Below are 27,901 nucleotides of genomic sequence, written 5' to 3'. Positions count from 1 at the left end.
ATATGATACATAATGTAAATATGAACACAATCCTCAGCAATAAAAGAAAAACTGTTGACACGTTATAAGAACAAACCGTGAAGATACTGAGTAAAAACAAGGCCAAAACAAAAAACCCATATATGGTACTAGGTGGAATTTAAAAGCTGAATTTAAGCAAATTCAAGAAAATGGAAACTGCTCCAAGAGATGGAGAAGGCAGATAGCCTGGGATGACATTACAAAGGAACCTCAGAGTTGAGTGGGCACTGAATTGTGCTGTGGTTTAGAGTGCTTCATTTACCCAATGAGAAACACAGGGCAGGAGGGAGGGGAAGGAGGTGTGCACAACTCCTCTCCCTAACACGGGGAAGCAGCCAGGTGTGGTGGTGCACACTTTTAATTCCAGGCATATCTCTATGAAGAAAAGGCCAATAATGGCTACATAGCAAAACAAACTGATAGGCAAAGCAAACATTAAACTTGCCTTTTGGTCGGGCGGTGGTGACACACGCCTGTAATCCCAGCACTCTGGGAGGCAGTGGCAGGCGGATTTCCAAGTTCCAGGCCAGCCTGGTCTACAGAGCGAGTTCCAGGACAGCCAGAGCTATACAGAGAAACCCTGCCTTGAAAAAACCAACCCCCCCCCCCCCAAAAAAAACCTAAAACAAAACAAACAAAAAACCTTGCCTTTTTTTTATGAACTGTATTTCAAGGTAAAAATGAACAACTAATGAAAGTTCTAGTGCGCTTTCTGTTGCTGTAATAAACACTGACTACAACCAATTTGGACAGGAAAGGCCTAAATTCAGCTTATGTGTTTACAATCCATTATCGGGGGTGGGAGGGTAGGGGGTTGGGGGGGGTAGCTAAAGCAAGAACTTGGAGGCAGAGACTGAAGCCGGGACCACAGAGACGTGCTGCTCACAGGTTTCTGCAGCTCCATCATTCAGTGCGAATCACCTGCCCAGTACATGCTATTGTGCTCTGTGCCCTCCCACATAAGTTAGCAATTAAGAAAATGCTCTAGAGACTTGTCCACAGGTCAGTGTGGTGAAGGTGATTCCTCAAGTTGAGAACTGAAGGTAACTGACAATAGGAGGAAATTTTGCATCTTCTTTTGTGTGGTGCCTACACTTGAGCACACAGTGGAGGCCAGAGGACTTCCACCATCCTACATTACTCCCCTGAGACAGGGGTTCTCACTTAAATAACCAAGAGGCTAGGTTAGCAGTCAGCCAGCCTAACAATTCTTGTCTCTGTGCCCCACTGTGCTGGGGTCACAGTGCTCACACAACTATGTCTAACTTTTTATGTGGGTACTAGGGATTCGAAACTAGACCCTCAATCTCGCACAGAAAGCTGTCTTATCCACTGGCCACGTCCTTAGCTCTAGAGGAATGAATATTTATTTGTTTAATGGCTGGATTCCAGGTAAGAAGCAGAAAGAAATAGCTTTTTTTAAACCCATTACTTTGCAAATACTAATGTAATAACGGACTGAAGTAATTATCAAGTGTGAAACGCTAACGGGAGAGAAAAGTAGTTTGACCGAGTGTCCTAGAGCACTCCATCACTAATGAACTGAAATAAGAGGATATCGAGTTCGAGGACTGCCCAACTGACATGGCAAGATCCTGAATCTGACCATTTATTTATTTATTTTTTGGTAAAACTACAACTTGGAGATTAAATCTCTTCCTTCTGTAGCCATTTGCCTTCGAGGTTTAAAAACACTCTCCTACACGTCTTCACCCTTGGCTCAACTAGTTCCTAATTTTTTAAAAGACTACGTGAGAGGTTTTGTGGGTGACAAGCCCCGCCTCCCAAGTCAAACCGCACCAGGCCTGCTAAGCTAGGGTTACAGTGAAAGCGTGGCGTAAGGAAGTGTAGCGGCAGGAACTCACGCTGTTGCGGACAAGCATGAACACCAAGACCGTACGGCGCCCCCCCCCCCAAAAAAAATCAACGTTTTCTCTCTCTCCAACTTTTTTTCTCAATCTCCTTTGCCTCTTGACTCCATTCAAACACTTGCTGTGCTCCTCGTCTGAGTCGTGTTTCCTTCATTGGCACCAAAAACAAGAAGGAAAAAAAAAACAGCTGGGAAATCTTCCTTACCCGGCCTTGTCTGCAGACCCTGGTGGTCCCTTCCATTTCTCTTTCTCCTTTTCTTTGTCTTTCTTGGTTCCTGCTGCAGTGGTCGAATCATCCTCGAAAACGCTGAAAAGCTCATCCCCGAAAGCGTCCGCCATCTTTCGGAACTCTGAGACCGAATCTCCCTCCTACCCAAGAGGCCCCGCGACCGTACCTACAGTGACGCCAAATAGGGGCTCTACGGTGGCCCGCGGGAGTCAAAAGTGAGCAAATCGTAAGACCTGCATAACTTTTCTCCTTCTAGTCTGGGGCTTGCCCCCTTTTCTGTTTCAACCACTGCGAGTCTGGCAGTTCAATGACTAACAACCTAGCGACGAGTGGAGCACGGCAGCAGACATGCCGCTCGATCCCGGGAGTTAAGAGGCGGAGTCTGATGAAACGGGCCAATTAAACCGGAGCCCCAGCCGTGAAGCCCGGATGGAGGAGGCTGGGTGGAGGCGTGGGAGCCGGCAAACGTGAAGAGCTCTCCGGCTTCTGCTGTACGGCAGCCGGGATCTGGATCTGGTAGAGTACTCTCCTGCAGCTGAAACATGGGCGGCAAAAATAAGAAACACAAGGCGCCAGGAGCTGCGGCGATGCGGGCTGCGGTGTCTGCTTCCAGAGCCAAAAGTGCAGAGGCCGGAGCTGTTGGGGAAGCCCAGAGCAAGAAGCCGGTGGCCAGGCCGGCGCCCGCCGTCCCCACCGGCGCCCGGGAACCCCGAGTCAAGCAAGGTATGCCCTGGCCCAGTGCCCAGCATTCTGCCCTCAGACCCTGCTTCTTGTCTAGCAAAGACTAACAACAGCCGTGCTCATGAGATCCAAACTCAGTCATCTTCCACACCTGAGCAGCTAGCTGTTGGTGGAGTGGCCTTGTAGATCAGTCTAAGGGCCTTTGGCCATTAAAGTTACGAAAGTAACTCTGTTACAGCATGGTATCACCATTCTAACTCACTTTTTCTTCTTCTAAGAACAAAGTCATAGCATCTGCTGTTGTTCAGCAGGAATCCACTCGGAGCTGTCAGCACAGCTACTCGGCTAGTTCAGAGAGTTGTTAAGCGCTTCTGGCTCGATACAGCTCTATATTCTGTCAGTTCGTCACGTCTTCTTCAGCATTTATGCAGTACTCTCGTATGTTTCAGAAAAGTCAGTGTTTCCTAAGAATAACAGCACTTTACACTTTGGACACTGAAGTAATTTACCTTAAAATTCCTATGCTTCTTGCCAAAGCCTTACATTTTTGCTTTACCCCGCCGATTAATTTGATAACTTGAAGGTTATTAGTTCCGACCATTGTTTCCACTGGTTTCAAAAACATGAAAAGTGTGTGCTGTTTTGTTCTGTTTGCTCTGTCTGCTTGCAGTTCCCTTTGTGCTATGTCAACAAAGACTTACAAACATATGTGTTTATTGATACTCAAATACAAAGTATCTGGTGATAATAAGGCGATAAAATAGAAACCTCACCCCCAGGGCAGCTTAAGAATCTAATTTACTAATCACACAAACAGGCATGCTTTATAGTTGTTAAGCTTCAGAGAGAGAGAGAGAGAGAGAGAGAGAGAGAGCTTAGCAGGGTATTTTTGTTTTTGTTTTATGGTGAGGAATCATGAAAAGTGACAGTAGAGCTGAAAACAGAGAGACTGTCTAGAAGTTAATTCTGTAAAGTGTGGTAGAAATAACATTCCAAAAATCTTGAGTTAAGGAGGAGTTTGGTGCAGGCCTTTAAGCCTGCTTAATCTCAGCTCTTGGGAGGCAGAGGCAAGATTTCTGAGTTCGAGGCCAGCCTGGTCTACAGAGTGAGTTCCAGGACAGCCAGGGATATACAGAGAAACCCTGTCTCAAAAACCATACGAGAGAGAGAGAGAGAGAGAGAGAGAGAGAGAGAGAGAGAGAGAGAGAGAGAGAGAGAGAGAGAGCTTGGAGCATCATTGTGGACAGAGGAGGGAAAGTATGAGACTGGAGAAATAAGCTAGTAGCACACACTTACTCCTAGAAAGTAATCCTTTGTAAATGCAAATTATTAGACTTGTAGTTTCTGATACAACACATTCCCCCTGCGTATTCTACAGCAGTCTTGCTGCAGACCATGATCTTTTTCTTTTCCTACCTCTGTTGAATTCAAGTTTCTGACGTCAGTTATTTGTTGTAGTATTTGTCTTCCCTTTCCTCCAGCCAGTTCTAAGATGTTAACTTTTTCACGGTGTTTGTCCTGGACAATGTAGTTCTTTTTTACAGCCCTTGCAGAAGAGTTCCCTAATGCCATGACTTCTTTCTTTGCCATTGTATTGTCAATGACATTCAGTCTTGTAGATGACTTCTGAATTAACAGTTCATATACTGGCTTCGTTTCCAAGCTCAAGACAACCATTTCAACCTTTTCTTATACCGTCTCTCTCCCCCTCTCCCTCTCTTCCTCCCTTCCTCCCTCCCTCCCTCTCTCCCTCTCTCTTTCCCTCTCCCTCTCCCTCTGTGTGTGTGTGTCCTGTTTATTCCAGATCGAAGTAGTTTTAACATGTACTTATTCTGAGTATGGTGCACATACACGAGTACATGGAAGAGAATGAGTCCTCAGAGTCAGTTCTCTCTACCATGTGCACTCTGGGGATCAAACTCTGGTTGTCAGGCTTCACAGCAAGCCTCTGTATAACCTGGGCCATCTCACTGGACCTTCAAGTAACTTTGATGCTTCTGTTTGCGTTCATCTATGACCAAGCCCTGTATGATCTTAACATCCCCTATGGCTTTTCTTGTGTTTTTCACAGTCTTGTTTAGGTGTCCACATGAAGTACCAACAGAGCCTCTTAGTGGGTCTCCAGAGCTTTGTTCTTCTCTCCTCCAGTCAGTCCAGTGTGACAACAAATTGATCCTTCCAAATGACCGCTTTGACGATCACTTCCACGGTCTTCCATTGCATCCTTACTGACCACATGAAAATCCAAACCATTCAGCTAGCAGAGAAGTCTGGGTCTTCTCTAATCTCTTTTCAGCTGTTGTAAATCTGATCTTCTTAATTCCAAAAGGAACGTGGCTCTCTGCCTCATTGTGTCTTTTTTCCTTTGAATGGAATATCATCTGTCCCTAAAACCATCAACTAAAACCCTATACCACTCATTTCAGATAACAGTTCTTTTTTCTTAATTCTTCCTGACCACCATAGTTCATGTGTCATAACTATTTATGTTAATCCTTTTGATAGTCAAGTCTTCCCTTACAAGAGAAATTATACATTGTATATGGCCTACAAAATTATAGTATAATATGTATAATAATATATTATAATCTATAATCTATCATGTAAAATACATAGTATATATGTATGCATATATAGTATATAATAGGATATGTATTAACATCTCTGAAGTAAATAGTCTAATGCTGTTTTTTTATTCAAAAAAAATCTTTGGATAAACGACAAGAAGTCAAAAGAGTTATTAAAACCAGTAAATCAAAAGGGGCAAGATCTTCCAAATTTGCACAATTTACCAAACAATATTTTGGGAGAGACAGAAAATAGTGACTTGTTAAAAATGGAATGGGATGCCGGGCGCTGGTGGCTGCGCATGCCTTTAATCCCAGCACTTGGGAGGCAGAGGCAGGCAGATTTCTGAGTTCAAGGACAGCCTGGTCTACAGAGTGAGTTCCAGGACAGCCAGGGCTATGCAGAGAAACACAGAGAAAAGCCAAAAAAAAAAAAAAAAAAAAAACCACCAAAAAATCCAAACAAACAAAAAAAATGGAATGGGATGAGACTTGTGTTTTGGTTTGGAGTAGGGATGGCTCTGCATATAAAACATTTAAGCGGAGATGAAGCAAGCAGCTATTGGAATCCCTGGGGACAATACTGAAGCAGAAGAAACTAGAAGCACCACCACCACTACCACCACTCCTCACAACAAAATGTGTGGCACGGCCTGGGAACTGAGGCCTGGTGGTGTGTTACACAGTGGAGAGACTCTTAAGTGCTTTGCATGGTAAATGATTAGGCACGATCTCTGATGCGGGCATGTTCCCTTGCTTGGCCTGTGCCCTTGCTGTGGTCCTGACACCCTGACTGCCTCTCTTCACTCCCTCTCAGCACCCTGTGCCTTCTGTTCACATAACCCTGGTAATTAGTTGCTTTTGTTACTGCCGGGCAGATGAGTGCCATGAGGCGAGGTATTAGATGTTTCCCACAAGAGTCCCTGTTTGGATCTCTTGGCTGATCAAAGGAAAGTCAGCGCAAGCTCAGCTGCCTTAGTGATAAGGGGGACATTAGCACCATTGGTGGGTATGAAAAACAACATTATATAAAAGAAACAGGCTCTAAAAAGAATTAAACCATATGGAAGTGATTATGGACCAAGCTCTGTAGACCAGGCTGGCCTTGAATCTCTGCCTCTAATCTCTGCCTCCTGAGAGCTGGGATTAAAGGTATGCACCACCACTGCCTGACTTCACTCAGTAGGGTTTAGTAGTTTGTAGTGACTGTCCAAGCAGATTAAGGCTTCAGCTGTGTAAGATTCGTTATGTAAATCCATGTGTATCCAAGCCACAGCACCAAGAACAAAGAGATTTTCAAAAATATGTTTTGTTTGGGGAAATCTGTTTTGCTAAAGTTTTGTTTACATGAACATACAGTCTTATTTTTAATGACTAGTGACTTTTTAATTTGTACAATGATAACTCAATAGTTATAATCCATGTCAATAATAAGTAAGAAAAAACTGATTCCTCCATAATTTTTAAGAGTACAGGAGTCATTAGCTGGACCTGTTGGTGGAAGCCTGTATTTCCTGAGGCAAGGGGCTTACAAGTTCCAGGCCAACCTGAACTAAATATGAGTTAAAGGTTATCCTGACCCATTTTGTGAAAACCTTTCTCAGGGACTGGCAGGATGGCTCAGCAGGTAAAAGCATTGGCTGCCAAACCTGAATTTGATCATCAGACCCCAGGAAGTAGAAGGAGCTCACCGGCTCCTGCAAGCTGTCCTCTCCCTCCATGTGCTCGCCGTTCACATTGTTGTGTCATGGTGGGAGAGCGTGGCCCAGGCAGGGAAAGTGTGGAGCTAGGGGCAGGAAGCTGACTGTTCATATCTTCATGACCATGGGAAGCAAAGAGAAAGAACAGGAAGACAGCCGAGACTATAAAACCTGAAAGCTCCCCAGCTATCTACTTCCTTGAGCAAGTGGCCCTATCCTAAAGATTCCATAATTTCCCCCACACCATACCACCATCTGAGAAATAAGTGTTCAAATATGTGAGCCCATGGGGGACATTTCTCATCCAAACCACCACAGTGTGTTATCAAAACAACAAGAAAATGTGAAATTTAGAGGGGAACATGTTCAGGGAGATAGAGGAGTTGGAGGACCAAAATGGGAGTGTGTACAAGATCACATCTCATTGTATACAAGTATGAAATCCTCAATTTAAAAATAGGATGGATTATGGCTTAAATCCCAGACATGGGGCACACACACCTTGATTTTGGACTAATGAAACTGAAGGGACAGACTTGCCTAGAATGCAACCATCAAGTGTGTGACTTATTATGACAGTCCTCAGAAGCTAGTACAGCGCCCTGGACTGAGGCCGAGGTGAAAAGATGACTCCTCTCACCCACCTGTCTTTCCATTCAGCATCCCATTTGGGGGCAAGAGTCTTTTGGAAACCTCCGAAGAAGTCTAGGTAAATGTCAACAATAAGAACATCCTAACTGGAGGTGACAGCAGTGGTGGCTGTGGCAGTGGTGGGGCACACCTTTAATCCCAGCACTGGGGAGGCAGAGGCAGGTAGATTTCTGAGTTCGAGGCCAGCCTGGTCTACAGAGGGAATTCCAGGACAGCCAGAGCTACACAGAGAAACCCTGTCTCAAAAAAAAAACAAAAAAAAAAAAAAAACAAAAAAAGTAAAAACCAAAAAAAAAAAACAATATCTGATTAAGAAATATGAAGATGAAGGCATTTGACATCAAAAGTAGGTAAAAACTAATCCCCCTTGAAGACTGCTAATTTGTAAAATATTTTTGGGGGGCCTTGAGTAAATATTTTTGAGATCTTAAGTTCTTTGGTAAAGTTAAGGGGAAGGAGCTAAAGTCAGAGATTTACTATTTAGCCACCTTTAGAGAAAAAATTAAAATGGTACAGTGAATACTAATCATTAAATTTCCCATTTGTTGTCTGTTATATACAGGTCCAAAAATTTATAGTTTTAATTCTGCAAATGATTCCGGTGGCTCTGCAAATCTGGACAAATCTGTTTTGAAAGTGAGTAAGCAAGGTTTTGCTTCGTTTCAGGAAATATTCTCATGAAGGTAAAACACAGGCTTGTCAGCAGCTAAGAGGACTTGCTGCTCTTGCAGAGAACCCAGGGTGTCTCCTAACACTCACACGAAGCAGCTCACAGCTGCCTGTGACTCCAGTGTCAGTCGGTCCAGTGCCGCCTTCTGGTCTCTGCAAGTCCCCGCATGTGTGTGACATACACCTCACACACACAGATAAGTGAATAAATGAATAAATCTCGAGTAAAATGAAAATTATAGGGTATTTAAATTTTTTAGAGATGATCCTCTAGCTACTAAGTAGATGTAAGTCAAACACATGTTGAGAGCTTCTAAGAACTTGAGAAAAAATTGAAAAGTCTGGATAAAGGTTCCTTCGGTCCACGTGATAGTACGTAATTTACAATTTATTTCCTTGGTGCATTTAATCCACTTTCTGAGAGCACTGCCATGCTGGATTTCAGCTTTCTGTTCATGTACCCTCCTGGACTCAACTAAATTCCTGAAGTGTGTTTGTAGGCTCACGCAACATAAGTAACAAAGGGAAGTTATTTTTTGTCTGCAAAACACTTGTGTACTTTTCAGTTGAAAGTAGTTAAACAATAGAAGATAAATGGCTAGTTGAAAAACTAGGAAACTAAGTGGGAGCCAAACAAGTGTGTGACCTGTGCCACTTGGTAGACGGTTGTGACTTTACCTTGGCATGTCCTTTGTTAGCATAGTATCCAGAGGCTGTGTGCTTGGGCTGTGTTCCCTAAGGCAGAACCTCCGAGTTCTGACCCTAAGGATCCTAACTGGACAAGGCGGGGGCCCGGTCCTCTTTGCCCTGGCTGCACAGAAGTGATCTCAGAGGCTTTTATAAGATGGGTTTGTTCCCTTGCTTTGTGTGGTTTCCATGTCCCATCTCTCCTTACATATGTGGTAGCAATGTAGCCAAATGCCCGGTAAGCCAAAAAAATAAAAAAAAAAAGGCAACTAATTACTGTATCTTCTTCTAGCTAAAAACCTGGGACTAGTTGGGAGGAATAAAACAAAAACAGAAAAACTATATGATTTGCACATGTGTTTTCTATAATTTAGTTTCTAATAACCGTTCTCAACCCCACCAGGTGGTGATTAACAATAAACTAGAGCAAAGAATTATCAGTGTGATCAATGAGCACAAAAAACAGAACAATGGCAGGGGAGCGATTTCCGGAAGACTGTCTGCTAAGAAGCTGCAGGTATTTCTCCCGCCACCTTAATCCCTGAGCTAGTGTACCTGGCCCCACCCGCGCTTCACTGGGCTATTGTTCCTGCCGTCCAGAGGTGGGCGTTAGATCTAGGATCTTGTGCATTTATTGGGGATAGTTTAGAGGCAGCTCTAAATGTGGGATAAAAGTGAACTCTTGAACCTTTTATTGGGATCCCAGGTAGGTGGGTTCTAACAGCAAGCACAAGGAGAGGATTGGTCATGTGCACACTCTGAGATAAGGCGTCCACTGTGAGTTATACTCTGAGCTCCGTCACTGACTGCCTGTATGTTACACTCTGCCTTGCAGTTTGCTTACGTGCTCTGACGGGATACTCCCACAAGGCAGATGCAATTGATCTTTCCAAATGAAAGACTTGAGACTTGGAAAAATGGTAGATTAAAGTATAAAGTTAGTAAATATCAGAATAAGCAGAGTCTGAATTTGAAACCAGTTCTGTTCAGCTTTTTAAATATTATGCTATAGAAGTACATTTAAATGTTTTATGCAGAGAGATGTTTGCTAAAACATTAAAGAAGAAAATTCTAAACATTCACATATAGAAAAATGTGTACTTAAATTATGATATATCTGCCCAAAGATATATTGTATAACTATTAAAAGTGTGTACACATACACATATATGGGGCGGGGGTCAAGACAGGGTTCCTCTGTTTAGCCTTGGCTGTCATGAAACTCATTCTATAGACCAGACTGGTCTCTAATTTGCAGAGATCCACCTGTCTCTGCGCACTGAGTGCTGGGATGATAAAAGGCAAGGTATAAGCTACCACTGCCTAGTAACTTATAAAATTATTAAGGAAAAGTTCATTTCTACTAATACTAGTAGACATAAATCAAACATCTTGAGATTTTGTGAGAAATTAAGGAAAGACTGGATAAGGAAGTTTCTAGTAATCTGCTGGTAATCTAGTAACACCTTTAATTCTAGCACTGGGGAGACAGAGGCAAGTGGATCACTGAGTTTGACACCAACCTTGTCTACTTAGTAACTTCCAGGATAACCAGAGCTGCATAATAGAGAGATTCTGTCTCAATAAATAAATAAATAAATAAATAAATAAATAAAAACAAAAAGCAAACTAGGAAAAAAAAAAAAACTGTGGTTCCCAAATTCTTTATATAATGAGCACATTTAAGTTTTAACTGAGGTGGGATTTCCCTATTTTCCCAGCCTTCTTCTCTTCCTTTCTCTTTCTCTCTCATTTGGGGGTGCTAGGGATTGAGACCAGGGTCTTAAGCAGGTTACAAAAAAGTACTCCCCAGCACTCCACAAAAAATGTTTTTGAAATTATACTGTTCCCATTTCTGGTTTAAAATGAATGAGAAAATGAGATTAGGAATTTGCAAACGGATCAAATTAGCAAATGTAACTTATATTTCTCTTTGGTAGGATTTATACATGGCTTTACAAGCATTTTCCTTTAAGACTAAGGATATTGAAGATGCTATGACCAATACACTCTTGCATGGAGGTGACCTTCATTCTGCCTTGGATTGGCTCTGCTTAAATCTTTCAGATGGTAAACAGTATTGTCATTAATTATTTCCCTTTCTAAAACAGGCTATGTCTCCTGGATTTTTGGTTTAAAATTATGACTGCCTTTGCATAAATAATAACTCAGCAGAAGGATGTGGTTGTAACCCTTGGTAAGGACCTAAAGTGCAGAAAGCTTTTGTAATTAATGGTAGATACAGCCACAAAGTCAAGTAAGATAAGTTAACCTCTTTTTAAAGAAAATTTAGAAGTTTGACTAATGAGGTAAAATAAATATCAACTAGAAGTGAGCTAGCTGTCCTCTGATGAGTGCGCATACTTCTAGTTTGATGTGTAAAATCTGATTTCTCCTAGGAGATAAGGGTTGAATGGAATTAGATGCTCTAGATCTTGCCAGGGCTTGTGTATGTGCTTAAGTATGCCTGTGGTTGATATAACATATACATATTTATCTTCAACACATTTTGTTTTAAGATGCACTTCCTGAAGGATTCAGTCAAGAATTTGAAGAGCAGCAACCTAAAAGTAGGCCAAAGTTCCAGTCTGTACAAATACAAGCTACCCTTTCACCTCCACTGCAGACGAAAACCAAAAGACAAGAAGACCCTAAAATTAAGGTAATTTAAGAAATGATTATTTAAGCTGTTGGAGAGATGGCTCAGTGGTTAAGAAGATTTGCAGTTTTTTAGAGGACCTGAGTTCTGTGCCCAGCATCTGTATCAGGTAGTTCACAACTACCTGTAACTTCAGTACCAGAGAATCTGATAGCTTCTTCTGATATCCACAGGCACCAACACACACATGTGCACACACACATTAAAAAATTTGGGGGCTGGAATCTGCATATATAATTCTGTCATTTGTAAGGCAAAGGCAGGAGGATCCCCACAGTAAGGCTAGCATGGCTCTGAGACCCTGTCTCAACAAAGGCAGAGAGCGTGTATTAGGGGTTTTGTTGTTGTGAAGAGACACTGTGACCATGCTAAGCCTTATAATGGAAACCGTTTAACTGGTCCTGGTATACAGGTTCAGAGGTTTAGTCCATCACTGTCATGGCGGCATACAGGCAGACATGGTACTAGGTAAGAAGCAGAGAGTTCTACATCTGGATCTGCAGGCAGCAAGAGGAGAGAGTGACACTGGACCTGTCTTGAGCTTCTGAAACCTCAAAGCCCACCTCCAGTGGCACACTTCCTCCAACAAAGTTACATGTAACTCCAACAAGGCCATACTTCCTAATGGTGACACTCCCTGTGGCCAAGCATGCAACTGTATTAACCTATGGGGCCATTTTCCCATTCAGATAGGAAGGAAGGAAGGAAGGAAGGAAGGAAGGAAGGAAGGAAGGAAGGAAGGAAGGAAGGAAGGAAAGAGGAGGAAAAAAGGGCAAACTAAAAAAGATCAGCATAAGGCACATATAGTTCATAAGAATGTAAATATTAGGTTTAAATAGCATTTTTACTTCTTAAAATATTTGAATGGGTTTCCAGCCTGTTCTATTACTGTCTGTCTCTCCTATTTCAAATGACCCCAGTAGGTAGTGACTTCAATCAGGTTCCTTGTTTTCCATGCTTCTGTGGTCTGGACTAGGGTCAGCTGAGAGTTTGCGTGTTCTAGAAAGAGTGTGTAGGGACGTTCAGAATATCTCCTCACTGTGTGACTAATGCTTCTCCGGGAGACTGACCAGTCATCCCTTTTCCTATATGGTCCCTCCACCTGATTGGCTTGGTTTGCTCTCTCCTTATGATTGGCTTGGTTTGCTCACAAGTAGTGGTCAAATAAGCTAGCACAGTATTTGGCACGTTGTCTCTGCATATCCTTTCGTATGCTTCAAGTCATCTAGATTATTTATAATCCTGAGAATAATGTGAGTGCTACATATGTAATTGTTACACTGTATTGTTTGGAAATTCATAGCAAGAAAAATGTCGGATTAATACAACTTTATCCTAAATATTCAGTATCTGAGATGGGTTGAATCCACAAATGTAGGTCCTACGTGTATGGAAGTCCATCTATTTTTCAAGGTTAACAAGCCTGTATGTACACATCCTTAGTAAGTCTCTGCTATAATTATGCTTGGTAGTGTCATATTGGTTGAAGCAAGTCACATGGCCAAGCCCAAGATCTCTGTGTAAGAGAATGACAGGAGGACATGACCACAGGGGCCCTGGGATGTGTAGTTCACTAGGCGTTTCTCTTAAGAACTCTACATATTATCAAATGTTTGGGAAGGCATCATCCCTATATAATAAAAAAAAAACAAACAAACCAAAAAACATTGTTTTCAGCAACAACACCAGTTTTCAAGGGTGCTACTTTAATTCCTCTTTATTCTATAAAGTAATAAACTTTGAGTAGAAACATAAAGGCAGACACACTTTTCTAGTTTATTTACTTAGTATGCAGTGGGGACCAGCTATGTGTCCCAGGCTGACCTAAGGCTCACAGTCCTCCTTCCTCAACCTCCCTGGGGTGGGATTGTAAGCAACAGAGTAAACATATCTTTGGCTTTTGAAAATTCACACTCTTTTAGAATGTTTAGTTTGTCCTTTGCTACATAGCAGATAATATAATTTTGCCTTTTGTTGTTGTTTTGTTTTATTTGTATGTTTTTCAAGGCAGCATTTTTCTGTATAATAGTGGCTGTCCTGGAACTCAGAGATGCCTGTCTCTGTTTCTCCAGGGCTAGGATTAAAGGCGTGCACCACCACTGCCTGGTAACTTTCGCCATGTTTACGTCTGCTGTTCTGTACTGTGATGAACTTAGAAAAGAAGAGCTTAATAGTTTTAGTATTTTTTTCTGACTCAATCTTTCAGATATTTGTTTTCTCTTTTTAGCCAAAAAAGGAAGAAAAACCCATGGAGGTAAATATGAAAGAGTGGATTTTGAGATATGCTGAGCAACAGAACGAAGAGGAACAGAGCGAGGACTCGAAAGGCTTAGAAGACGAAGCCAGGTTTGACCCCGTGAGTAGAGCTCTGGGTCGGGCTCCAGCATCCTACCGTTACCTGCGCAAGGTCTAACCTGCCTCCTCTTTGTTTTTTTCACTTGTAAATTGAAGAAATAACTGTTGGAAATGAAGTTAAAAGTAACAGAATAACATTCGGGTAAAAAGTTGGCACATAGTAACCAGCAAGCGTTAATTACATTTCTCCCATGTTTAAAGAGATAATGAAATGTCTTAACATGACTGTTATAGGTAAATAGTATGTTAAATTCTTTGAGCAACAGCACAAAGGCAAAGCATTTTCCCATACAGAAGAAGCCAATAGTCAGGAAAGAAAGTAGATATCTGAAGATAAAATAAACACTTGAGGCTGAATGTGTTAGCCAGGTTTCTACCACTGACAGAATTGCAAAGGTGTCAGCTTTAAGCCAATTAAACTGCTTATCTTGGCTCCCAGCTTCAGAGGGTTTATTCAGCTGCATTGCTTCAGGGCCTGTAGTAAGGCGGGTAATATAATGACAAGGAGAAGAGGCGCTCACCTTATGGTGGATGGAGGCAGAGAGACTGGAGTCTCAATGTTCCCTTTAAGGGCACACTCTTGTTTATATAATGTCTAACATCCCATCCTCTGCAGCTCTACCACCAGAGACTACTGATTAAGCCTTTTTAGCATATGGGCCTTTGGGACACATTTAAGAGTCCATACATTAGCCAGTGGGTGGTGGTGCATGCCTTTAATCTCAGCACTTGGGAGGCAGAGGCAGGCAGATTTCTGAGTTTGAGGTCAGTCTGGTCTACAGAGTGAGTTCCAGGATAGCCAGGGTTATGCAGAGAAACCCTGTCTTGAGCCCCCCCCCCCAAAAAAAATTCCATACATTAGCAGTAAAAACATCAAGTTATAAGCAGAAAATGCAGCAGACAGAAAAGTGTCTGTAATTATATGAAGAACTTATTAAAAGTGGATACCTCAGAAAAATAATGCGAGTGGCCAATGAATGTGTTAAAATAATTCAAAGTGACTAGTCATGAAAATAGAAAACTATCATGAGATATGACCAAAATTTAAAGATCTGTAGTACCAGGGCTAAGGGAGGGTGTGGAGTGTAGTGGGGTCTGCTGACTTCCTGTCATAAAGTTAAACACACGTTCACTGTCCCTCCAGTTCTCAGGGGAAGGGTAAGCATCTGCTCACTAGCTAACGTCTCCTCTTAGTTTGACTTCTACTACGTGGTAAACTCCATGACCAAAACCATCTTAGCAGGAACGGCTTATTCCAGTTTACAATCTCATGGAGGAAACTCAAGGCAGGAACTCAAGCCGGGCAGGAACCTGCAGGTGGGCATTGAAGCAGAAGCCACGGAGGGGCAAAGGGCCAACGGCCTAACCATTTATATACAGATACTGACTTAAGAAAAATAAAGTCTATATGCAATTGTTAATAGTAAACCTGTCCGTCCTAGCCAAATGAATAAGGAAATTGTGGTAGAAGTTACACAAAATAGCAAGTTTATATGATAGACCCATTTGTGTAAAGAAAAAATACTTATACTATATTTGAAAAGATATACAAAACTTAAATGTTTAGAACTAGAGTGGTGAGAAACAGCAGAAACTTCCTCTATAGTCTGTACAGACAGCGTTTCTATTATGAGCCTGTAGTAGAATCACATACATACATAACTTTGTGTAGGACTCTTTGCCGCCAGACCTCTGCCACCATGGGTCGCATGCCCGCTCCCGGGAAGGGCCTGTCCCAGCTGGTGCTGCCCTACTGCCGGTGGTGTCCCCACATGGCTGAAGTTGACACCTGACGAGACTTGAAGGAACAGATTTACAAACTGGCCGAGAAAGGCCTGACTCCCTCTCAGATAGGTGTGATTCTGAGTGACTCACATGGTGTGTCCCAGGTCCCTTTTGTGACTGGAAATAAAATGTTGAGAATCCTTAAGTCCAAAGGCCTTGTCCTTGATCTCCCTGAAGATCTCTACCATTTGATTAAGAAAGCAGTTGCTGTCCGAAAGCACCTTGAGAGGAACAGAAAGGATAAGGATGCTAAATTTCGCCAGATTCTGATAGCGAGCAGAATTCCCTGGTTGGCTCAATACTATAAGACTAAGCGGGTGCTCCCACCCAATTGGAAATAGGAGTCGTCCCTAGCCTCTGCTCCAGTGGTGCCAATGCTGTTGTGTGCACAAGCAATAAAGTCACCTTGAGTAAGAAAAACAAACAAAAACTTTGTGTAGGGCAATATAAATCTACTCTGTGATTCAGAGAAGGCACTGTTCTGATTGGAGCATTGGCCCAGAACTTTAAAGGAGTGAAATTTAAGGGACACAAGAGTTCAGATGGGCAAAGAATGTGGTTCAGAGTAGTAAAAATAATGTGAACACTGGCACCCTTGGGTGTAACAGATATGTGGGCACACGGGGATAAAGGGCATGGCTGAGTACTGCCATGTGGGAGGAAACAGCTAGGTTCACTTGAAACTAGAAGATCTTTCTTGCCAGAAAATGTATTTGACAACTGAATGATAAAAGCCAGTACAAGCTTAAAGGCAGGTGATTGCAAAAAGAACTTGATGCTTTTGGTCAAGTTGAGTAGTGTTTGCAGGGGTTTGCAGTATTGAGTAGTCTGAAGGCTAAGGAACATTTCTTCAAAGAAATTACACAAGTGGCTAATAAACCATGGAAAGATATTCTACATCATTAATTTCCAGGATAATGCAAGATGCCTTCTGGCTCTTTGGGGTAGCTGCATCCAAAGCACACAGAACTGCTAGAGTGTGGAGGGGCCTGGTGACTGGTGGAGGGGTGTGTAAGTGCAACCTCGGTGGGAAGGAACCTATCTGATAAAATGAGTGTATGTGTGTGGGGGGGGGGGCGTTGGAATGTGTGTGAGAAGGGTGTGGGTGTGTCTGTGTGGGTGTATCTGTGTGGATTGGAATGTATGTGAGAAGGGTGTGTGTGTGTGTGTGTGTGTGTGTGTGTGTGTGTGTGTGTGTGTGTGTGTGTAAAGGGGGATCTATTAAGCTAGCTTACTGCATATGGTCCTGGAAGCCCAACAGTGGCAGTTTCCCAACAGAAAGGCTGAGAATCTACTGATTGTTCACTTCCAAGGCTGCATGGTTTTGCAGTTCCAATCTGGAGCCCAAGTCTGGGAGGATTCCTGAGGAGCTGCTGATTTCCAGTCTGGTAGAATCCCGAAGGAGCTCCACTGAGTCCTGGGCACAGCCTCAGGGTAGACAGATCTGCCTGCAAGAGTGAGGCTGAGCAGGCAAAGGCGAAGCTTCCTTCCTCCATGCCCTTTTATGTGGGCTGCCACCGTATGCCCAGATTTAGGGGAAGCCAGTCTTCCTTTAAATAATCTGATTAAGAAAATCCCTCATGGGGCTCAGCGGTCAGAGCACTTAATGCTCTTCCAAAGCACCTGGCTTCAGTTCCCAGCACCTTCATGGCAGCTCGTAGATGTCTGTAATTGCAGTTGCAGGGGATCTGACACCCTCACTCAGACACGTGCAGGCAAAACACAAACGCACATAAAAGCAAAATAAATCATTTGTAAAGATAATGCAATTTAAAAAGAAAGAAAGAAAATTCTTCATAGCAATTTGGGTTTGGTTGTTTCCAGATGTTGTCCAACGGCAGTCAGGATTAGTCATCACACCATGTGACCCAACAGTTGCCCTTCTGAGTATATACTTCAAAGACTTAAGTCAGGGTCTGGGAAAATGTATCTGTACCTTATGTTCATAGTAATAGTAAAATGTAGATGCAATCTTGTGTCAGGCAAAGGACAAGTCAGAAAGTAGAGTGTGTAAAGACGGAAGGGAATTCCTGGCACACAGGATAACTGATGGAGCTTGAGGACCTTATGCTAGTACATTAAGCCAGTCATGAAAATCAAATCCTGTATAACTTCACATACATTAGGTACCTAGACTAGTCAGACTCATAGAGATGGCAAGTAGTGTTTTCTGGGGGCTGCTGGAGACTGACTTGGGCAGTTACTATGTGTAGTACCCCACTTCTGCAGCATATAAAGCTAACTGGGCTGTGGTCTGGGCAGCCTACACAATGACATGAATGTATTACACAGCACCGAAGAGAAAAACAAAATGGAGGGATGGTCGTATCGCATCCCACAGAGGAAAGTGGGAAGGGTTGGAATAAATGGGTAGGTTTGGGGCAGAGTCGGCCTCCAGTTGTTACTCCACTTTGGCGTACACACAGAACAGCCCCAGAACAGGTAGCTGAGGTGTTCTGCTGTGGAGATAACCATTATATTCCGCAGCGCGCGCACAAACACACCCGGGCGTGCCTTTCTTCCACATATTAACCCTTCCCTTTATTAACCGGGAGCTGCTGATCCACGGAGCTGAACTCTTTGCTCGGTGGAATTAGAGCCTGGGTTTTCTGAGTCTCCTCCACCCGCTTATGTGTCCTGTTTTATTTCTCTCTGGAAAGTTCTAGAAGTAGATGTGTTAGGTCTAAGGATCATAGGCTTTGGCACAATGTAGTGTAGTGGTCCCACATAAACTGTTCTTAGACTTTGTTTTTTATTTTGTTTTCATCGTTTTACTTGGAAAAGAACCAACGGTACTTGAGCCTTGCAGCCAGACTTACGGACGCAAAGGAGAGAGCGGCTGCCTGCAAACTAGAAAAAAACAAGCAAGGCCAAAAAGAGGCTCAAGAGAAAATACGAAAGTTTCAGAGAGGTAAAAACCTTTCCGCATGTTTACCTGGAGAATCCTAGCACTGTGTCTGTACTTTCCTAGCAGTGTAGACTTCAGGCTGGTTAACTTTCTAAGGTAGCAAGCCAAATGCTGTTGATTTCCTGGACTTTACGGTCTCTGCTACAGCCTACCAAGTATTTCAACATAAAGGACCCATATTGGTTTAAATAAATGAAGGATTGCGTTAATATATATATATATATATATACATATATATATATATATATTTCATATAATTTTCAGGTCACTAAATAACCTTTTTTGTATATGTGACTGGTCTCATGTGTGACAATGCATCGCCCTTGTGTGCACATATGGAAGCCAACTGACAGTGTCTTTTTTGTGTTTGGGGTTTTGGTGGGGTTTGGTGGTAGTAGTGGTAGAGGTGTTGTTGTTGTTTTTTTTTGTTTTGTTTTGTTTTGAGATGGAGTCTCTCTGTGTAGCTTTAGCTGTCCTGAAACTATGTAAACCAGGCAGCCTCAAACTCACAGAGACCCGCCTGCCTGTGTCTCCCAAGTGCTGGGATTAAAGGCGTGTACCACAGTGCCCAGATGAAACTTAATTTTTGAGACATGATCTGAAAAATCTAGAGCTGGCTTTTGTTTTATGTAGACTGACTGGCAACAGGCCTTGTGACCCGCCTGCTCCACGCACCTCTCCCTAGCTCTAGGTGGCAGATGTAAACTGTTGGCAGCCACCAGTCACATGGGCACTGGGGATCAGAGGGCAGATCTCTTTAGCCACTGGCTTTCGCCCTGGCACCTCTTTTTTATTTATTTATTTATTTATTTTTTTTAATAATTGTAAACTGTAAACGGTGCTAACTCACAGAGGATACAGAGAAGGCAGTAGGCCAGATTTGGCTGTGTAGGTCACCGTTTGCTGATCCTAGATTTATAATGTAAATGCTATTTCCATTCAAGAAAGAAATGCAAATGGATCTTATGTGTACGTTTTTTCTAACGAAAGTGTTTATATTTTTTAGTCTATAATTGCTAATTCTTTTTGGAATACATTATGCAAGTTAATAAATTGTACTTCGTGTCTAGCATAGATTCCAAGTAAGAATTATTAAGTAGCTAGTTATAAAAGAAAAAGAAGACATGATTTTAAACTGTATTTGCAAAATACAAAGCATGAAAAGCAATATATAAAAATAAACATTTTTTTCTTGATAGAAATGGAGACTTTAGAAGACCATCCAGTGTTCAACCCGGACATAAAGATTTCATATCAACAAAATGAGAGGAAAAAGCCTCCTCTAGCTACAGAAGGTGAAAGTGCTCTAAACTTTAATTTATTTGAAAAATCTGCAGCTGCTACTGAAGAAGAAAAAGGTAAAATTGGGGGAACAGGACGTTGAGTTGCATTTTGGCAAATCCTGTCAGCTGACAGAATTGTGCTTTCATGGGGTTTTCTTTTAAGCGATGACAATATGATGACTCCCTGGTATCAGTTTGCCTTTGCAGAGACATTAGCCAAGTCCATCTCTCTGGTTCATTCTCCAAACTTGACGGCTAAATTTTAACTGTCAACTTGACACTGCCTAGAATCATGTGTGTGGGTTTGTTTGTGGACAGGAGTGCCGAGGAGACCAAAAAGCTGTTGGGTACTCTAGAGTGGAGTTAGAAGCAGCTGGAAGCTGCCCCTCATGGGTTCTGGGAACCAAACACAGGTCCTCTGCAAGAGCAGGATATGCCCTTAACCACAGTGAGCTCTCATTCTGGTCCCTGCAAAGGCAGTCTTGTCTTTATTAGGCTGGTCTTTTGGCATGTCTGTGAAGGGCTCTCTTCATTGATGACTGATTCCGGAGGGCCCGGCCCACCATGAGGGCGCCGTTCTCTGGCTGGTGGTCGTGGCTGTGTAAGAAAGCTAGCTCAGCATGAGCCAGAGGTGAGCCAGCAGGCAGCGTCCTCCAGGCTTTCTGCTGTGCTTCCTGGGATGAGAGAAGATGCCTGCCCTGACTTCTCTCAGTGATGGTCTGTGAGCTGGGAAGCCAAATAACCCTTCCTTCCCAAATGTTTTTAATCACCGGGCAGTGGTAGCGCACGCCTTTAATCTCAGCACTTGGGAGGCAGAGACAGGCAGATTTCTGAGTTTGAGGTGAGCCTGGCCTCAGAGTGAGTTCCAGGACAGCCAGGGCTACACAGAGAAATCCTGTCTTGAAAAACCTAAAAAAGAAAGAAAAATGTTTTTATTCAGAGTGCTTCTTAACAACAGAAAGCTAACTAGGACAGTGTCTTAGGACAGTGTCTTCCTGGAAATTATAAATGAGAGTTTATGTAAATGCAAGTTCTCTGCTTAAACCTTCTTTATTTGTTGCTTCTATGGTTTTTGATCTTGGAGATCTAACCCAGGTCTTATACACTCAGGCAGGTGTTCTATAGTCACTGTAGTCACTGTGTCCCAGCTTCCCTGGGGAAACACCTTTAGTGACATCAGTTACAAGCCCAAAGCCTTTCATTGCTTTTGAGAGCTTTGGCATTTGGATTCGCTCGTATCTTTCCACTTTGTTTTCCTGTGTTCTAGCCACTTGAGTCCTTACAACTTGTTGCACAGTTCCATTCCCTTGCTTAGCTTGCTACCCCTAGTGCCAAGGCACAACTCAAACAATACTGTTCCCTGACGCCCTAAGTCCTCCGTGACCCCGAGATGTGAGCAAGCCTGCATTTCCGTGGATTGCTGCACTTACTAATTGTAGTCTTTGCATGTTTATCAGATTATATGACAGCCCACACCTATATTAAATGATAGACTTTTAAAAATTATTCACTCATTCAGTAATACTTATTGAATCATTATTGTACAAATAAAAGGAGTTATGGGAACAAATAACCCACTTTCTTTTATTTGTGTAATCTAAGTATGGAATGTGAGCACAGATTTTTAAATCGTCACTTGTGCTTTCAGAGAATACTGAATTTTCATAATAGAGCAGGGCTGGAGCTGTGACTCAGCAGTTACAAGCACATCTGCTCTTGTAGGGGGCCTGAGTTCAGTTCCCAGCACCCACTCTGGGGGCCAGGGATCTGACACCATCTTGTGGGCATCTGTGCTCATATGCATATATCCACACCCACACAGACACACACATGCAGATATAATTTTAATAATAATAATGGAGTAGAGAGCTCTAATTTGAGCTGGGACTACTTTCTTTGTAATTAGTTCTGAGGATAACCAGATAGCCTGACAAATGATCAGATGTTAGCCTAGTGGCAAATTGGTGGGAGAAAAAAAAACTCCAAAGAAGAGAGATAATAAGTTAGAAGTCTTTCGGTAAAGTGAGTTTATAGCATCACTCTTGGATAGATTTTTCTGTAATTGAGACGTACTACATCAGAGTTATTTGACATGAATATTGCATACTTAAGATGTGACTAGTATAACTGACAATTTGAAATTGTGATTGGTTTCTAACCACAAGGCTGGCAGCTATTGGGGCAAGCACACTTTGAACATTTAAAGAATTGCCTGAGGACCAGTGTAATCACACCGTGGGGGAGGAACAGCATGATAGGTAGGGGTGGACCCCAGAAGCCCTTTAGGGCCCTTACCAGGAATGAGTACTTAGTTTTAGATATACCAGGAAGCCATTGAAGGGAGTTTTGATGGCTGTGTTAAGCAGAGAAATGGTATCTGACATACCTTTTCCAGTAACTGTGTGGAGGGCATCCTGCCAAATATTGTCATTCAGTAAATATGACCATGCATAAGGTGAGCCGGGTATGGGAAGGAGACAAGGAGGTCAGGAGTTCAAGATCATCCTTGGCTGCCAAGCAAGGCTCGAATTTCCCTGGGCCGTGTGAGACACTGTCTCACACTAGAAGCAGCAGCAATGAAAGCTTTGGGATGTTCTGTGCTTCAATCCATGAAGAGGATCACCCGCCTAGAGAAGAGGGAGCCTCGGTCTGGTCCTTCTTCACCTGTTCTCTTCAGAAATGCTGCTCCTAAAAGGGAGAGTGCACTCATCACTCCACAGAGAATTTGTATTGCTGTTACCATTTTTAAAGAACAAGTCTCTGCCTTCCATTTAAGGTAAAAAGAAAGACCCTCATGATGTAAGAAACTTTGACTACACTGCTCGAAGCTGGACTGGAAAGTCTCCCAAACAATTTCTTATCGATTGGGTCAGGAAGAATCTTCCCAAGAGTCCAAATCCTTCCTTTGAGAAGGTTCCAGTAGGTAGATACTGGAAATGTAGGTATGTTTTTCTGGTTAACTAATGAACTTTTAGAAAACTATGAAGTGAAAGTCCTTTTGTTTCTTGTAAATTGTGTAAACATTTAGGAATGTCAGGCTTGCTGGTTCATGCTTGTAATCCTAGCACATAGGAGACTGAGGCACCGGTGGGTTTCAGGCCGGTGAGTTCAAAGCTAGCCTGGCCTGTAGAGGGAGCCCTTACCTCAGAAGCAAAACATGGATCAAGTAGGTGCATTGTCTAATGCAGTGCCTCCCATAGAATACTTAGTAATTGTAAGCTTATGTTTGATGTTAGTAGATTGCTGACTTTTTGATCTGACCGCATCAATTTTTTTATTGTTTTTTTTAAATGGTTTTATTGTTATTTTCATGCTTCTTTTTAGGGTAAGGGTCGTCAAGTCTGAAGATGATGTGCTTGTTGTATGTCCTACAATCTTAACAGAGGATGGCATGCAAGCTCAGCACCTGGGAGCCACACTAGCCCTTTATCGGCTAGTGAAAGGGCAGGTGAGCTTCTTTAGGCCTTGGTGCTTCCACACTTGCACACGCAAGTGGTGCACCCCTGATGGAAAACTCTGTAGCTCTAAAACCCAAGTCCTTCAGCGCAGACGTGGTGCCATGGAGAGAATTCTGCACCGAGAAGTTTGCTTTTGCAAATGAAATTATTGAAAGCATTGAGCAAGATTACTTTCAGGTCTTATGTGGTAGGCATATATAAAGCAAACAGAGTTTGTGTGTGGGCAAAGTCTGCCCAGTGTACTCCACTGTGTATGTGCCAGAGTCTCTAAGTCTAAAATTTGAAACTTGTAGTTCCAAGGATTTTGGGTAATCGATGCTTGCCCTACAACGAGATTGTCCCATAAAACTCAGTCTTTCATGCTAAAAATATAGACAGGTGGTTCCAGTTTTCAATTTTAGGTTATATCAACTATGTGCTTAGAGTTTAAAGAAAGAGTAAAGTCCTACAGAAGGAAGGCACCCTCTGAGAGAGCACTATGCTCTCTTTAAATTTTAGATTGCCAGCATTTCCTTTTTATAATAAATGTGTTTCTCTGTCTTCATGGGAAGGGTTGCTTGACTGCCAAGACCGTGGGAAGAGGCACCTTGACCATGGCTACTTTTATTTAAAAACAAAAAAGGCATTCAGTTAGGGGCTCACTTATAGTTTCAGAGAGTCAGTACATGATCATAATGGCAAGAAGCAGACAGGCTGGGTGTTGGAGCTGTAGCTGAGAGCAGTCAGCAGGCAGAGAGAGAGACAGACAGACAGATAGACAGACAGAGACAGACACGGGACCTGGTGTGGACTTTTGAAAATTGAAAGCCCACTCCCATTAGCATACTTCCTCCAACAAGGCCACACCTCCTCATCTTTCCAAATAGTTCCACGAACTGGGGACCAAGCCTTCAAACATGATCCTGTGGGGCTCTTGTCATTCAAACCACCACAAGAAGTTATACGCTAAGTAGGAGTCCAAACATTTGCTCTTTTCCAGGTTCTGCCAAAGTTCATGTCTTATTTCTTTAATTTTGCCCAAGTAAAGTATTCTAAGCTATATGTGCTTGGTAAAAGTGACTGTTGTTGCCACAGAGAGGACTGTTCTTTGGTAGCAGCTGAGTAGAATAACTGAAGGTCCCTTTGGTGTCGTCCTTTTAAAATGCTTTCACTTACCGCACTGTACCACGGCCAGATCTCACGGGAAGGGGGAGCTGTGTGTTTCCAGATGCTCTGGTTCATCTACACAGAATGTCCTAGCCCTGCAGGAACACTCATTACACCTTCATGCCATACTTTACCGTGCTCTAAACATAGTCACTTCACAGGTACTCTGTTAGCTATTCTTAAATGCAGAGACAGAAACCAGAGCCATACCTTACTCCTACCCAGTCACACAGCCATTGAGTCAAGAAACCTGACGATGGTGCGCCATTTATGAATTGACAGCCTATGCACATATCTCTTCTATTAACAACTTAAGAGTTTAAGGATACAGCTACATTTTAAGAGACAGTCAGCTCCCCTAGATTCTCGTGTACTGAGTTCTGAGATCCGTTGGCGCAGTCTAACATGGCCGCTGCTCCCCTTTCAGTCTGTCCATCAGTTACTCCCTCCCACGTACCGGGATGTTTGGTTGGAGTGGAGCGATGAAGAAAAGAAAAAGGAAGAACTCAATAAAATGGAAACCAATAAACCGCGGGATCTTTTTATTGCCAAGCTTTTGAGTAAGGTGAAACAGCAGCAGCAACTACAGCAGCAGCAGCAGCAGCAGCATCCTGAAAATAAGCAAGAGAGCTCTGAGGGGCCTGAGGAATCTTGGGAAAACTTGGTTTCAGATGAAGAGCTTTCTGCCCCGTCCTTGGAGCCGACAAATGCAGAAGACCTAGAGCCTGTGAGGAACCTCTTCAGGAGGCTACAGAGCACACCCAAGTATCAGAGACTCCTGAAGGAAAGACAGCAGTTGCCTGTGTTCAGACACCGGGACTCGATTGTGGAAACTCTCAAGAGGCACCGGGTCGTGGTGGTGGCAGGTGAGACGGGCAGTGGCAAGAGCACCCAGGTCCCACACTTCCTGCTGGAAGATCTGCTTCTTAATGAGTGTGGAGCGAGGAAATGTAACATCGTCTGCACCCAGCCCCGGAGAATCTCAGCAGTGAGCTTAGCCACCAGGGTGTCCGAGGAGCTGGGCTGTGAAAGTGGACCCGGAGGAAGGGTAAGGCTTGTCTCCCTCCGCCGGCCTGAGCAGTGCCGGGCTCTGCTTTGCTCTTGGAGCTGCCCAGTGCACTAGTTCCGATAACCGAATGTTCAAATATGTTACTGCTTGCCATCCAAAGACTACAGATAATTCAGATTTGACTTTGATATAGATCACATGGCATACTGCCTCTGAGTCTTTTCTGTGGAATGTGTCCCTAAGGGGTTCCATTCTTTTCAGTGAACAGAAAAAGAGAGCAAGGTAGTTAAGAATATTAGATTGTTCAAAAAGGAAGAATAAATGATGGCTGTGGAGATGGCTGGGAAGGTAGAGGCAGCCTGTGCACAGGCCTGATGACTTTAGTTGACTCCAGATCCTATAGGATGGCCAAAGAGAACAGTCATCCTCCTGTCTCCACATGTGCACCATAGTTTGCATAAGCCTACACTTGGGCACACTAAATAAGATACAAAATTTAAAGTTATCAAAACAACTCTTATAGCTTCGCACAATTGAAAGCCATAGAAATTTGACCTTCTGGGGTAGGAGTTCATACTGTAGCCCAAGCCAGCTTGGAATCCACTGTGTAACCAGGCTGACCTTGAACTCATAACGGTACTCCTGCCTCAGCCTCCTGAGTGCTAGAATTACAGGTGTGAGCCACCAAGTCCAGCTTGAAGTAGACTCCTGGTAATAAAGTGCATGAGCAGATCTGCCTGGACTGCTGCGTGGAGCACCACCATGGGCTCCTGGGCTGCATCTTTGCAGGTCATTTGCCAGTCCACTTGTGAGAGCTTAAGGCTCCTCTGTTCCCCCTGCAGAATTCTTTATGTGGCTATCAGATCCGGATGGAATCTCGAGCTAGTGAATCTACCAGGCTGCTGTACTGTACAACTGGCGTTTTGCTAAGAAAGCTTCAGGAAGATGGTCTTCTGACTGACGTGTCTCATGTCATTGTTGATGAGGTAAGGAGGATTTATAATTATGTTCAGATACATTCTAGGCATGTTTTTATTAAACCGATGTGGCTGGTGACAGTGGCCAATACTATGCTTGTTACATGCCAACCATCTAATGATTTAGCTGCGTCTAGCAAATGCCTTGTGTTAATGGATTTGCTGGGTAAGTACTATTTCCTCTTGCTGTAAGCGTGCTGCTGCTCAAAGCATCACACAGACACAAGCTCATGGTCATCTAATCCGTTCAGCATCGCAGTGCCATGTATGTTTTTATTTTACAGTTGAAGAGATTGAGGTACATGGGGGTCCAGTTGTGTAGCTAGAGGCTCAGACCCAGGCACTCTGACACCGCCTTCCTCTCCGCCAGTGTCTGCTTCTCAGCCACCACACTGAGATGTTTCAGGACCAGCTAACTCTTTCACAGAACACAAGGAATCATCAGCATGCATTTGTTTTCTCTAAATATCCTTTGGTGCAAATCAAATTTCAGTACACACTTGAATTATGCCCTGAGTTTTACGTTATGACAGTTTGAGATGTTTACCAGCCTACTCTAGTAAACTAATTTGCTAGTATTTTTCTTTTCAAGAAGAGATAGCTAGCACTTGGCCAGAAGAGGGCATCAGATCCCCTGGAACTAGTTACATGTTGGTGCTGGTGTGCAAGAGCAGCCAGTGCTGTTAACCACTGAGCTATCTCTCCCTGCCCTTGTTTGTTTATTTCGGGTACCAGGAATTGAACCCATGGCTTTATGCACTCATCTTGACTTGATGCATGCATCTGTCCCTTGACTTAACTGCTTTCTCTTCCCTTTCTCATCCTGCTTCTCTCTGTCTGGGTCACCACTCAGACACCACTCAGACACCACTCAGACTCATACATCAGCTTTCAGCAAGTTCTACAGTATATACAGCAGTGCCTCTGTCTTCATTGCTTTTTAATAGGCAGCATATGCCACAGCCAGGTCCTCACTGTCGTCAGGCTGTGTCCTCTGGACTTTGCACCATGCCATTTGATTGTGACATAGCTCCATGACACTTTCTTCATTTGTATGGAGGAATAAATAGACCCAACGATATTTATATAACTTTCCCAAAGTCATACTGTAAGTGGCCAGGTCAAAAGGTGAATCCAGGGAATCGATCCTGCGACTTGAATGCTTCATCAGCATTGTCTGCCTTCCAAGCAGACTGTGAAAGTTCTTATTATCTTGATGTACTTCCGGAAAGATGTAAGAGTACA

General features: G+C 43.1%; 2 protein-coding genes and 1 pseudogene across 2 annotated transcripts in view; 2 read left to right on the top strand and 1 right to left on the bottom strand.

Moving 5' to 3' along the window:
• Positions 1-2,320, bottom strand: part of Mtrex (Mtr4 exosome RNA helicase) — a 61,565-nt gene extending 59,245 nt beyond the window's left edge. Inside the window, exon 1 of the mRNA XM_052159660.1 lies at positions 2,098-2,320. Within this exon, the coding sequence (XP_052015620.1) occupies positions 2,098-2,231 (134 nt within the window). The 5' untranslated portion in view covers positions 2,232-2,320. The remainder of the gene's footprint in view (positions 1-2,097) is intronic.
• A 32-nt stretch (positions 2,321-2,352) lies between these two features.
• Positions 2,353-27,901, top strand: part of Dhx29 (DExH-box helicase 29) — a 43,665-nt gene continuing 18,116 nt past the window's right edge. The window contains exons 1-12 of the mRNA XM_052159659.1: positions 2,353-2,844; positions 8,283-8,356; positions 9,480-9,593; positions 11,017-11,146; positions 11,596-11,738; positions 13,963-14,091; positions 18,660-18,786; positions 19,983-20,141; positions 22,843-23,008; positions 23,391-23,514; positions 25,098-25,718; positions 26,522-26,665. Of these exons, the coding sequence (XP_052015619.1) occupies positions 2,664-2,844; positions 8,283-8,356; positions 9,480-9,593; positions 11,017-11,146; positions 11,596-11,738; positions 13,963-14,091; positions 18,660-18,786; positions 19,983-20,141; positions 22,843-23,008; positions 23,391-23,514; positions 25,098-25,718; positions 26,522-26,665 (2,112 nt within the window). The 5' untranslated portion in view covers positions 2,353-2,663. The remainder of the gene's footprint in view (positions 2,845-8,282; positions 8,357-9,479; positions 9,594-11,016; positions 11,147-11,595; positions 11,739-13,962; positions 14,092-18,659; positions 18,787-19,982; positions 20,142-22,842; positions 23,009-23,390; positions 23,515-25,097; positions 25,719-26,521; positions 26,666-27,901) is intronic.
• Positions 15,505-16,285, top strand: LOC127667079 (40S ribosomal protein S13-like; annotated as a pseudogene).

Source organism: Apodemus sylvaticus, chromosome 16, assembly GCF_947179515.1.
Source record: "Apodemus sylvaticus chromosome 16, mApoSyl1.1, whole genome shotgun sequence".
In the NCBI taxonomy this organism is placed as follows: domain Eukaryota; kingdom Metazoa; phylum Chordata; class Mammalia; order Rodentia; family Muridae; genus Apodemus; species Apodemus sylvaticus.
Note: the sequence above shows the minus strand (reverse complement) of the source record. Positions and strands in the feature narration are given on the sequence as shown.